Source organism: Leuciscus leuciscus (assembly GCF_965113295.1).
Source record: "Leuciscus leuciscus genome assembly, chromosome: 1".
NCBI lineage: Eukaryota > Metazoa > Chordata > Actinopteri > Cypriniformes > Leuciscidae > Leuciscus > Leuciscus leuciscus.
In genome coordinates this window covers 33,775,767-33,787,661 of record NC_138725.1, presented here as the reverse complement: position 1 = coordinate 33,787,661, position 11,895 = coordinate 33,775,767, and the positions used below count along the sequence as shown (strand labels likewise).

General features: G+C 48.6%; 1 protein-coding gene and 1 long non-coding RNA gene across 2 annotated transcripts in view; one reads left to right on the top strand and one right to left on the bottom strand.

Moving 5' to 3' along the window:
- LOC309478235 overlaps nt 1-11,895 on the top strand; it is a 60,287-nt gene that overhangs the window by 29,923 nt on the left and 18,469 nt on the right. The window lies entirely within an intron of this gene.
- LOC309477833 (uncharacterized protein) lies at nt 518-10,384 on the bottom strand. The gene is made up of 7 exons (XM_082141283.1): nt 9,961-10,384; nt 8,318-9,018; nt 7,947-7,992; nt 7,754-7,846; nt 7,447-7,557; nt 7,064-7,340; nt 518-815 (listed from the first exon to the last, which is right to left on the bottom strand). Exons 1-5 carry the CDS (start codon nt 10,069-10,071, stop codon nt 7,534-7,536), a joined length of 975 nt encoding a protein of 324 aa, XP_081997409.1. The 5' UTR covers nt 10,072-10,384; the 3' UTR covers nt 518-815; nt 7,064-7,340; nt 7,447-7,533.

Genomic DNA, 11,895 nt, shown 5'->3' with positions numbered 1-11,895 from the left:
CTAGAGGTCGAGAGAGAAGGAAATAAATAGTGGAATAAAGTCGTTATTTTTGTTTGTTTTTGCGCACAAAAAGTATTCTCATCACTTGATAAACTTAAGATTGAGCAACTGTAGTCACTTGGACTATATTAACGATCTCTTTAATAACTTTTCTGGGCCAGCAAGTTTGGGCCACCTAACAGCCTATGGAGGGGTGATCCAGCACTCAGATTTAATAAAAAATATCTTAATTTGTGTTCCGAAGATGAACGAAGGTCTTACGCGGTTGGATCAACATGAGGGTGAGTAATTACTGACAGAATTTACATTTTTGGGTGAACTATCCCTTTAATACATGTGTTAAGAGAACACAAGTTGTTATATGGATTTGAAATGTACTGTACGTGTAGAGAACACAACGTGTTACATATTGTAAAGTTTTATATCTTATTGAATGTGTTAAGAGAACACAAGTTGTTATACAAGTCTTTTCTGCTTTAAATATAGCCAATACAGAAAATAAAACAAGCATGCAATGTCAACTTAAGTTTGTTTTTTATTGAATTGGATGTGAATTTGATTTTAAATGGATCATTTGGTCACTAGTCATTTCAATGATTTAGTGTCAATTAAGAATGAAGCAGCACAAAATTTAAAACTTCTAAATACTTGTCTCTTCCATAGTTCTGAGAGTGTGAGGTTGGGTTAAAAAAAGTTTGCATTTGGGCCTTAAGTTCTTCAGTTAAGGGGCATTCAACTGGAGGAACTACAATTCCTGTCCACGGCTGGTCAGAGATACTGTCTGTGTCCCAGTCAGAGTCGTCGTCTTGTGCAATCTGTTAAAAGTTGGTTATAGTTTATGGACATTGGGGCAATATCTTGCATGAAAACGTCTCGGTTACTGATGTAACCCGCGTTCCCTGAAGGAGGGAACGGGAGACGTAACGTCGACGTGACGACGTAATTGGGATCACTTCAGGGAGCCCTATCAACTTCGAGTGTCTACAGAACGAGCCAATGAAAGTTGGCGTGCGTGAATCGCGTCACGCGCCCCCGCCCCGCCGCGCGGGTATAAACAGGAAGCGGGCGCACGCACACATTGTTTTTCGCTGAGGAGCCGAGATTTGTGACGGCCATGCAGCGATGGTCAGCAACGGTGGCGACGGGACGTTACGTCTCCCGTTCCCTCCTTCAGGGAACGAGGGTTACATCAGTAACCGAGACGTTCCCTTTCAGTCGCTCACGTTCGACGCAACGTCGACGTGACGACGTAATTGGGATCCCATGGAAAACGCCACGGTTGCTGCCACATCCAGCGTCCTACGCAAGACTCTCAGACCCCCAACTGCTGGGGCGGAAGACCTGCGTAGAGGGAGTTCAACTGCTGTTCCATTATACCCCACACAGCGGAACTCTTGGATAACACTGGGAAAGCGTACCTCTCCAGGGGAAAGAACGCTGCGGAGCCACATCCTGCCCGAAGGGAGGTAACATGTGGAGAATACACATATGGACTGGCCGAAGGGGCAGTGCGACATATGGAATGTCACTGGGGTGGTTCCACCCAAAGGGGGAGACACACCGGACAGTGACGGCAGAGCAGACTCTGCCAAGGGAAGACACGTCCGACTGCCGAAGGGGTGCGGAGGAACTCACACGGTTCGCCAATGGGGAACTTGACTGGAGTAAAAAGCGCACGTATCCGTTCCTAGGAAGGGAGTGGCGCAGCAAGCCGACACTAGAGCGGGAACTTCGGTGTTACCGGCTAGTAGAAGCGAGCACACAGGAAGAAACCGGCTCAACACGTAAGCTATAAAACCTAGCGAACGTGTTAGGTGTCGCCCAGCCCGCAGCTCTACAGATGTCTGTCAGCGAGGCGCCGTGAGCCAGCGCCCAGGAAGAAGCGACACTCCTAGTGGAGTGGGCTTTCAACCCAGGCGGGCAGGGCACGCCTTGGGCTTCCTAAGCCAAGGCGATGGCATCCACTACCCAGTGGGCCATCCTCTGCTTGGAGACAGCCTTCCCTTTCTGCTGGCCTCTGTAACAGACGAAGAGCTGATCTGAGGTCCTGAGGCTTTGCGTTCTGTCCACGTACAGACGCAGAGCGCGAACGGGACAGAGAAAAGCCAGGGCTGGGTCTGCCTCCTCCGAAGGCAGCGCTTGCAGGTTCACTACCTAGTCCCGGAAGGGAGTGGTAGGAACCTTGGGCACGTATCCGGGCCGGGGTCTCAGGATGACGTGAGAGTTATCCGGGCCGAATTCTAGGCACGATTCGTCGACCGAAAATGCATGCAGGTCCCCTACCCTCTTGATAGAGGCCAATGCAACCAGGAGAACTGTCTTACAGGACAGGATTTTTAACTCAGCTGATTGAAAAGGCTCAAAGGGTGGTCTCTGCAGTGCCGAAAGGACCAGAGACAAATCCCAAGAGGGTATAGAGAGTGGGCGAGGAGGATTCAGTCTCCTCGCTCCCCTCAGGAACCTGACGACCAGGTCCTGCCTTCCCAAAGACTTACCATCAACAGCATCGTGATGTGCGGCAATAGCGGCAACATGCACTTTAAGGGTGGAGGGAGACAGCCTTCGCTCCAGCCCTTCTTGCAGGAAGGAAAGCACGGCTCTGATCGAGCAAGATCGGGGGTTCTCCTCGTGAGAGGAGCACCAGTCAACGAATAGGTTCCACTTCAACGCATAGAGGCGCCTCGTAGAAGGGGCTCTAGCGGAAGTGATGGTGTCAACTACCGCAGGGGGTAGGTCACCTAGAACCTCCGCGTCCCGTCCAGGGACCAGACATGGAGTTTCCAGAGGTCTGGACGCGGGTGCCATAGGGTGCCCCGTCTCTGAGAGAGTAGGTCCTCTCTCAGAGGGATGGGCCAGGGAGGGGCTGTCGCGAGGAGCACTAGTTCCGGGAACCAGGTCCGGTTGGGCCAATACGGCGCAACTAACAAGACCTGCTCCTCGTCCTCCCTGACTTTGCACAAGGTCTGAGCAAGAAGGCTCACTGGGGGAAATGCATACTTGCGAAGGCCCCGGGGCCAGCTGTGTGCCAGAGCATCCGTGCCGAGGGTCCCCTCGGTCAGGGAATAGAACAACTGGCAGTGAGACGTGTCCGGGGCGGCAAACAGATCTACCTGATCGGTCCCGAAGCGCCTGAAAATCAGCTGGACCACCTGGGGATGGAGACGCCATTCTCCCGGTAGCACCTGCTGCCGTGAGAGCTCGTCGGCTGCACGGTTGAGCAGGCCCGGAATGAAAATGGCACGAAGCGACCTCAGATGCTTCTGACTCCAGAGGAGGAGATGGCGGGCGAGTTGTGACATGCGGCGGGAGCGTAGACCACCTTGGCGGTTGATGTACGCAACGGTCGCTGTGCTGTCCGTACGGACCAATACGTGCTTGCCTAGTAGCAGCGTTTTGAAGCGGCTCAGTGCAAGACGTACTGCTAACAACTCGAGGCAGTTGATGTGCCAATGCAGTTGAGGCCCCGTCCACAGACCTGAAGCTGCATGCCCGTTGTACGTGGCCCCCCAGCCGGTGGTAGAGGCATCCGTGGAGACCACAGAGTGCCTGGACACTTGTTCCAGGGGAACACCTGCCCGCAGGAACGAAGGGTCCGACCACAAGCTGAGAGTTTGGCGACAGTGCGGAGTCAGTTGGACCCGGCACGAACCGCTCTGCCACGCCCATCTCGGGACTCGATCGTGGAGCCAGTGTTGAAGCGGCCTCATGTGAAGCAATCCGAGCGGCGTAACCGCGGCTGCAGATGCCATATGCCCCAGGAGCCTCTGAAACAGTTTCAGTGGTGCCGCAGTTCTGCGTTTGAGCGTGCTCACGCAGTTCAACACTGACTGGACATGGGCCTCAGTGAGGCGCGCTGTCATGTCGATCGAGTCCAACTCCATACCGAGAAAAGAGATCCTCTGCCCGGGGGTGAGTTTTCTCTTTTCCCAGTTGACCCGAAGCCCTAAGTGGCTGAGGTGACTGAGCACCATGTCCCTGTGTTCGCACAACTGCTCTCTCGACTGGGCCAGAATAAGCCAGTCGTCGAGGTAGTTGAGGATGCGAACACCACGCTCGCACATGGGAGCAATGGCCGCCTCCGCGACTTTCGTGAAGACGCGGGGCGACAGGGCCAGCCCAAAGGGTAGGACCTTGTACTGATATGCCCGCCCTTCGAACGCAAAGCGAAGAAACGGTCTGTGTCGAGGGAGAATCGAGACATGAAAGTACGCGTCCTTCAGGTCGATCGCTGCAAACCAATCTTGGGGACGGATGCACTTGAAAATGCGTTTCTGCGTAAGCATCTTGAACGGTAGCCTGTGAAGGGACCGATTCAGGACGCGCAGGTCCAAGATTGGTCGTAACCCACCACCTTTCTTGGGTACAATGAAGTACGGGCTGTAGAAGCCGGTCTTCATATCGGCTGGAGGGACCGGCTCGATCGCATCCTTCGCCAGTAGGACTGCGATCTCTGACCTGAGCACAGGGGCATTGTCCGCCAAAACACGGGTGAACAGAATGCCCTTGAACGCAGGGGGGCGCCGGGCGAACTGAATCGCATAGCCGAGTCTGATGGTACGGATGAGCCAGCGAGACGGGCTGGGAAGCGTTAACCAGGCTCCCAGAGACCGAGCAAGCGGGACCAACGGCACCACAGACGTACCCGGGGTGGGGCAGCGCGGCGGAATGCAGGGACCCGACTCGGACAGCACAGCGGCCCGAAGTGGGGTCTGAGTGTGTGGTGCAGCACATACCTGCTTCCGTCGACGGGCAGAGTGAGTGTGCAGAGGCGTCAGTGCGTCCAGGACACAGCCACTGCTGCCTGCTGGCGATGAAAGAGGGGCTCGGGAGTGACAAGGCATGGCGGCGTCGTCGACTGCCAAGCGCGCCCTCTTGGGGCCCTGAGGTTTCAGAAATTACTTTTATTGAAATTGTGGGCGGAACAAAAAGAAAAGGAAACAAAAGATTCTCCGCCCGGCCCTCCACCGGGGGAAGGAGTGGCGCCTTCGCCATCTCCTGAAGAGCAACTTGATCCACCTCTGGGCCGCCCGTCTCAGGGTCGTTTGCACCGTCGCTTGCCTCCTGGTTTGGCAGCGGCCTGGACGGGCGGGGTCGGCTTCCTGCGGCTTGCTCCACGCTGAGGCCTGGATGATGGCTGCTGCTGCTGGGGCTTAGCGGGAGCGGAGGACGCCGCAGAAGGCCGACCACGGCGACGAGTAGACGGAGGGTCTGCGGCCGGCGGACGGGTGGGAGCAGCAGGGGTCCGCCGGGGCCGGATGGCCTCCGTCTGCTTCTGTGCGGCCGAGAACTGTTGGGCAAAGCTCTCGACCGCGTCGCCGAACAACCCAACCTGGGAAAGAGGGGCATCCAGGAACCGATATTTATCGGTGTCCCTCATATCCGCCAGGTTGAGCCAAAGGTGGCGTTCCTGGACCACCAGAGTGGACATCGCCTGACCAACCGAACGTGCGGTTTCCTTCGTCGCCCGTAGGGCGAGGTCGGTTGCCACACGGAGCTCCCGGAGGAGCTCTGGGTCAGAACCACCCTCGTTCATGTCCATGAGCGCCTGGGCCTGGTGGACCTGCAAGAGCGCCATGGCATGGAGGGCGGAAGCAGCCTGTCCACAGGCCTTATAAGCCTTAGCCGTTAAGCCGGACGAAAACTTACAGGCCTTGGACGGGAGGCGTGGATTACCCCGCCAAGAGGAAGCGGACGCCGGACACAGCTGCATCGCGACGGCCCGCTCCACCGGGGGGATATCCACATACCCCTTAGCTGCCCCGCCGTCGAGGGTGGCGAGGGGTGAGGAGCCACTAGAACGGCTTCGGGCACTATACGGTGCCTTCCACGTCCTAGTGAGCTCCTCATGCACTTCCGGAAAGAAAGGTACCGGGGCGGCGCACTGAGAACCAGCACGGCCCGCCCCAAGAAACCAATCGTCCAACCGAGAAGGTTCGGGACGTGGTGGAGGATTCCACGCAAGCCCGACCTTCTCGGCGGCCCGGGAAAGCATAGCGGTCCATTCTGGATCTGGCTCGGACGACGCTACACACCCCGAGGGGGGCAACGCAGCCGAGTCGTCATTTCCAGAGGACAGCTCCCCCTCCGATGCTGCGATCGACATCTGGTCATCAGCCGGAGCCCCAAAGGAAACGGTTGGTCGTTCCGGAGAAGGACCAAGGCGTCCACTAAGGGGCCCCAGTGGCGACGGCACTTGTGAGGCGTGAGGGGCCCGCGGAGGATGACTCGACGGGGAAGCCCTCACGGTAACCCTCAGACCACCCTGGTCATGCGCCAAAGTAGGTCTATTCTGCGGGGCAGAATAGACACTAGATCGGGGCATAGGCGAGGGGACTGCACCTCCCTTGAGGTAAGCGAGTCTCGATCTCAGCGCTGCGATAGTCATATTCCCGCAATGGGAACATGAACTATCCACAAAAGCTGCCTCAGCGTGTTGAATGCCCAAACACGAGAGGCAACTGCTGTGGCCATCTGCTGGCGCCAGGGAACGACGGCATCCAGAAACACAAGCGGAATGACATCTTGAAAAAGACGCAGGGTCACGCTTGTGTTGCTCTTTTAGTAAAAAATAAAAAAGGATTTAGAACTCTCTTTTTGTGTTGAGGCACCCAGGGGTAGCCGCAGTGTGAATGCACACACAGGGGAAACGCCCACCGAACCGACACACACACACACAAACACAGTGCTGTGAAAACAGCAGTTGAGAGCTGCAATGCTCACGGCCACCGCTGATCGCGCCGTCACACCAACACAGGAACAGAGAGAGATGATCCTCTTTGAAGTCTTCAAGGCTGATTCTCATAGACAAAAAAGTCTCACAGAAACTCGGCTCCGAAGTGAAAGACAATGTGTGCGTGCGCCCGCTTCCTGTTTATACCCGCGGGGCGGGGGCGCGTGACGCGATTCACGCACGCCAACTTTCATTGGCTCGTTCTGTAGACACTCGAAGTTGATAGGGCTCCCTGAAGTGATCCCAATTACGTCGTCACGTCGACGTTACGTCGAACGTGAGCGACTGAAAGGGAACATTACATACATTAAAAGACACAAATTCTTAAAATACCTCAGATTGGACTGGAGGAGTGACAGGGTTTTGCAGGAGTCCAATTTCCCACAACTGGTCTGGGCTTCGATTACTCTCTGTACGGAGAGGATGGTTATTCCACCCTCTAGTAAAGGAGTCAAGGCTGGCCTGGAGACGAGGCAGGAACACAAACTGACAACAAAAGAGGTGAAGGCTGTTGGTTGGCTCTAGCAATCCTTCCTCTTCAAGGCTGTGCAAAACATCATAATAGATGTTTGTAACTGCCATCCATATGTCACGCCAAAGGCGCTCAATGCTAAAAATGGAAGAGAAAACTGTGTGATGTTTAACACAAATCATTCTTAGAAACCGAACACTTTAAAATTCATATCAAGCTTTAACTAATTTATCTAGCTGCTTACCGCTGGTTATGCACGCTTTTTCCTGAGATGTAGCTTCCCCTGCCACAACCTCGCACAGAAAACATACATCTGGCAATCTCTACATTTTCAACTCCTTGGTCTCCTCGAACTCTAAATGCAAAAAATTAAATGACAAGATATTTTAGAAAAGAAACCTAACAGTATTTAAAAAACTTAACCATGTTTAAACAAGCAGGGATTCATTTACATTTAGCTTACACTTTTATCCAAAGTGATGTTCACAAAAGAAGCAATCATTACTGGAGGTAACAAAGCATTCATATACACATGATGTAAGTTGTCTTACCTCAATGGAAACCCATGTCTCTCCGCTGACTGAAGGAAAAAAAACGAGGGCAGTGGATGCCTTGTTATCTGTAGCAGCTCCAAGGTACATGATCTGAGACACATAAAGTAAAGTTAGACTTATGCATTCCATCAGGAATTTGATTTGTACAAAATTTATAGGCCAATAATGCATTAAAGAAAGAGAAAAATACCTTTCTGGAGTACCCATCAATGGCACCGAATATCACAAGGCCATATCTGATAAAAGATAATCTGTTATTACCAGTTGAAATGCGTGTGTAAACTGTAGAGAGAAACTCACATGCATAATCTGTAGAGAGAAACTCGCATGCATAATAAGTCATTTTTAAGGATTAAAAATATCCCAAAAAATCTTGGCCATTACTTATATTGCTTCATACATTTTCAAAGAATTTAAATAGAATTAGAAAACACAGAAACTCACAAATAATGACTTCACATAATGTAATGTGAAAGTCAAAGTCAACATAATTTTCACAGAAAGGGTCACATATACTTTTATCAGTAGAATTACATCAATGGTTTGACACGCATGACATACCTTATCAGCTTATGGTTTGTGTCTACGTGAACAACATGAAGAGGGCCCTTGACGGAATAAGTCCTTCTGACTACACATCTCAATTGTGTAATTCTTGAAAGTATTCCAGCAGAGTCCACTCGGTGCATGGAATCCCAAACTCTTGTCCATGGCACACAATGACCCAAGGCTTGTAGGTGTCCCTTCATCATTCTATGGCCCAGGTGTGGACTTTTAGCTTTGATTGACCTCACTAGGTTGTCAAGTTCTTCATCTGTGATTTTACTGTAGGTGTCCTTTAGAGAAATGCCATACTCAGCGAGGCGACGTTTGATTGTCCTTGTTGACACACCAAGAAGCTCGGCAATACATGGAACAGATAGCTGCATATTAACTAGGTAGTGAAGATGTTCTCTGGAAATAATCAACTTTGCGGGCCCCTTAACTCCAAATTCCACTTCAAGGGCAGTAACAGGTTCATTGTTATTGTCAATATGCCTATCCACTGTGTTTTTCAAGGTTGACAGTTCACCAAGGAGTTCCTCTGGGACTGAAATTTGATCATAGACTGATGAAATGAAGAGAAGCTCATGATCGCATAAAAACTGCAAATAATCTAAATCTAGGGGTAGGCGACTCATTGTATCCTGCAGTTTGGATAGCAGTCTTTCCATGATCATCCTTCCCAGCGGGTGACTTGTGGCATCATTAGGTCCATGGACCTAAAGATAAGAATTTATTTGATTAAATGTATAAAAAATGATTTACAAATTGATATGCGAGTCAGCTAAAGTTAAAACACCCTTAGGAGTTTGGCTGGTGTGTGCGTGTTGAGTTCTGTGCATGCATCTGTGTGTGTTTTGTGCACGATTGTTTCTTATTTGAGTGTTTTCACGATTCTGATCAGTAGGAAATGCTGCTCTATGTAAAAGCAGTTCGAGTTTGAGTCACTTATAACGTGCATTTGAAAAAGCAACACTAGTCGAACATCATCATTATCATCATCATTATTATTAATATACTTTATTATCATGAAAATACCCAAGAAGGTTTTAGGAATATTGATAAAATTATGTCCATATGCATTTCCCATAACTAGTATATTATTGCTTATTTTGGGTTTTCGCACGAGAGCGACCTCTAGCTTTCGGGTGCAACAGTATTTTACCTATTTCACCCACAAGCAGTTCATAAATCATGTACAATATAATGTCTGTTAAATCGTGACAGCCTTATTTGTGCTGATGCCTAGGTAAAGGTTGCAGTTAGTTACTCGGTCAAAGAACATACGGAACAAACAGAACATGGCGGATGCAGTCATAGATATCATATATAAACGCCTTTATATATGATATCTATGGATGCAGTAACGTACGTTATGCCTGAATGCTATTTCCACCACATATACGATATTGTGCCTTTTTTGCGGATTATATTTAAAGATTTCATATGCAAAAAGCCTCTCCATCAGGCCCATCTCCATCAAAAAAAATGAGATTATGATGTTCAGTGAAAGCTCTCCACACATAAAATAGACTAATTTATGTGTTACTCAAATAATTTTACTTCAAACCCCCCCTAAATACCACCCTCTGGCCGGTCTTAAGTATCTGTTATTAATAATATAGACGTCTAATAATAAGAAAGCGATCAATAATACATACCTGTGAACCATCACCCGCATGTCTCTGCTCCGCCATTTCGATCGATCCGATCGATCCATACGGTCTGGGGCTCGCGCTGATGACGTAACGAGAAGGACGCGCCTTCGTCATTTGTACACACCCTGGTACACACCCCAACCTCTTGACCCCTCCCCCACGTCAAATCAGGGACACAAAGCGAGGCGCAAAGAAAAATGAAGCGCAAAGGAAAGCTTGCGCCGCAGAGGCACGGATGACTGAAACGCGGATTTAAAGGAGCGGCGCAAAGGGAAATATGTGTTGCAAAGTCAATGCTGCTGAAGTTTTACTTTGCTAAACTTTATTTTTTCTCTCAGTGGTAACTTTTCTTTTGCAATTATTTTTTTTTACTTGCAAAACAATTTTTTTTTCTCAATACTCTATTTTTTTTGGCAAAACTTTTTTTTATTTTTTTTGCAAAAAATTTTTTTTTTTGCAAGACATATTTTTTGTTTGCAAAACATTGTTTTATTTTGCAGATATATGTGGCCCTATATTGACTCCATACGTCACTATATGTATACTCTGTCTGTCTCTAGCCTATCAGTCAATGTGTTGTGTAAATTTAAATGTAAGCCTAAATAGCCTATAACTAATCAAATCGCACTATAAATGTCACTATCTCAAAATCAAACTCCTCTCACAAAAACCCACGAGGTCAATATGCGTTGATTTCACTTTTATACAGATGTGTGATTGTGTGGTCTGTTCCCGACCGTGTCAATCAAACGCTGATTCGGCGGACCACACCTGATGAAACACTTAGTGAAACACTTCGAGGCTTCGTTTGGCCATAGTCACGTGACATGGGTGTTTTGAATCACGCTTCGGATCAGTGTTTCGAAACATCTGCGCTTCGGGATCTCGCAAAGCTTCGGAACGACTGTTTCGCGTCAGCCATCCCTATTTAGCACAAACAGGACTACCATGATATGTGAGCCACATGTATGTACATGTTTTCATTGTACATGTTTTCATCATCGCCTAGAGTTTTTTCTTCAAAATGATGTGAAAATCATCCTGCCTAATCATTCACATAAAACGATACATTGATTTAAGTTTTGCGAAACACTTTTAGTTTGGAAAGGCAATATGCGGATGGGGCGTAAACGATCATGCATATTTAGTAGTGCACACCTGATGAGACAATGCCCCTGCATACTTAATGAGCCATTCATTCAGGTGTGTCACCTATAGCTAACTTAAATATGCAAGCTTCATAAAAATGATCATTCTAGAAGAAAATTTCAGATGGCATTTAGAGGCTTTTGCATCTGAACTCTTCATACACACACACACACACACACACATATATATATATATATATACACACACATATATATATATATGCATACACATATATATACACACACACACACACACACACACATATATATATATACAGGGGTTAAATTGGGATTTATTATGTGGGGGGGCTCTCCCTAGGGGGGTCCGGGGGTCCGGGGGTAGAGGAATTACCTCTAAGGTTGCTGAAATATAACCTTATATGGAATCGTATTCTGAACGTTTAACCTAATAATTGTCATCTGTTGTGGATTAGCAATCAAGACAAGTCTATATAAAGCACCTACAGGCGGAGGCACTGACAAAATGGCTGAAAAAAAAAAAGAAGAAGAAGAAAAGATACCTTTTATTTATTTTTTGTTCATTCATTTAATTTTGATTAAAATTATTAGATTAAATTATTTCTATTTTTTTGTTTTGTTTTCTGACCTTTTTAATTATTTAATTTATACATTAATTTAACCAGCAACAAAAAAGAGTAATAAAGTGTACAATAAAGTACAATCAAAACCTTATATTATAATCACATTGCATTTGAATAAAGTTAAAGGTGTAATCTGCCGGTTGTCCTGCAGGTGTCCTCATAAATCTGTCTTCTTACGATGCACTTGG

Excerpts from the sequence above, each read along its gene's own strand:
- LOC309477833 (XM_082141283.1), bottom strand. The coding sequence starts at position 10,071 with ATGACGAAGGCGCGTCCTTCTCGTTACGTCATCAGCGCGAGCCCCAGA. Across the intron at positions 7,993-8,317 it reads ACAAACCATAAGCTGATAAG|ATATGGCCTTGTGATATTCG; the intron begins GTATGTCATGCG and ends ATCTTTTATCAG. Across the intron at positions 7,558-7,753 it reads AGACATGGGTTTCCATTGAG|AGTTCGAGGAGACCAAGGAG; the intron begins GTAAGACAACTT and ends TTTTGCATTTAG.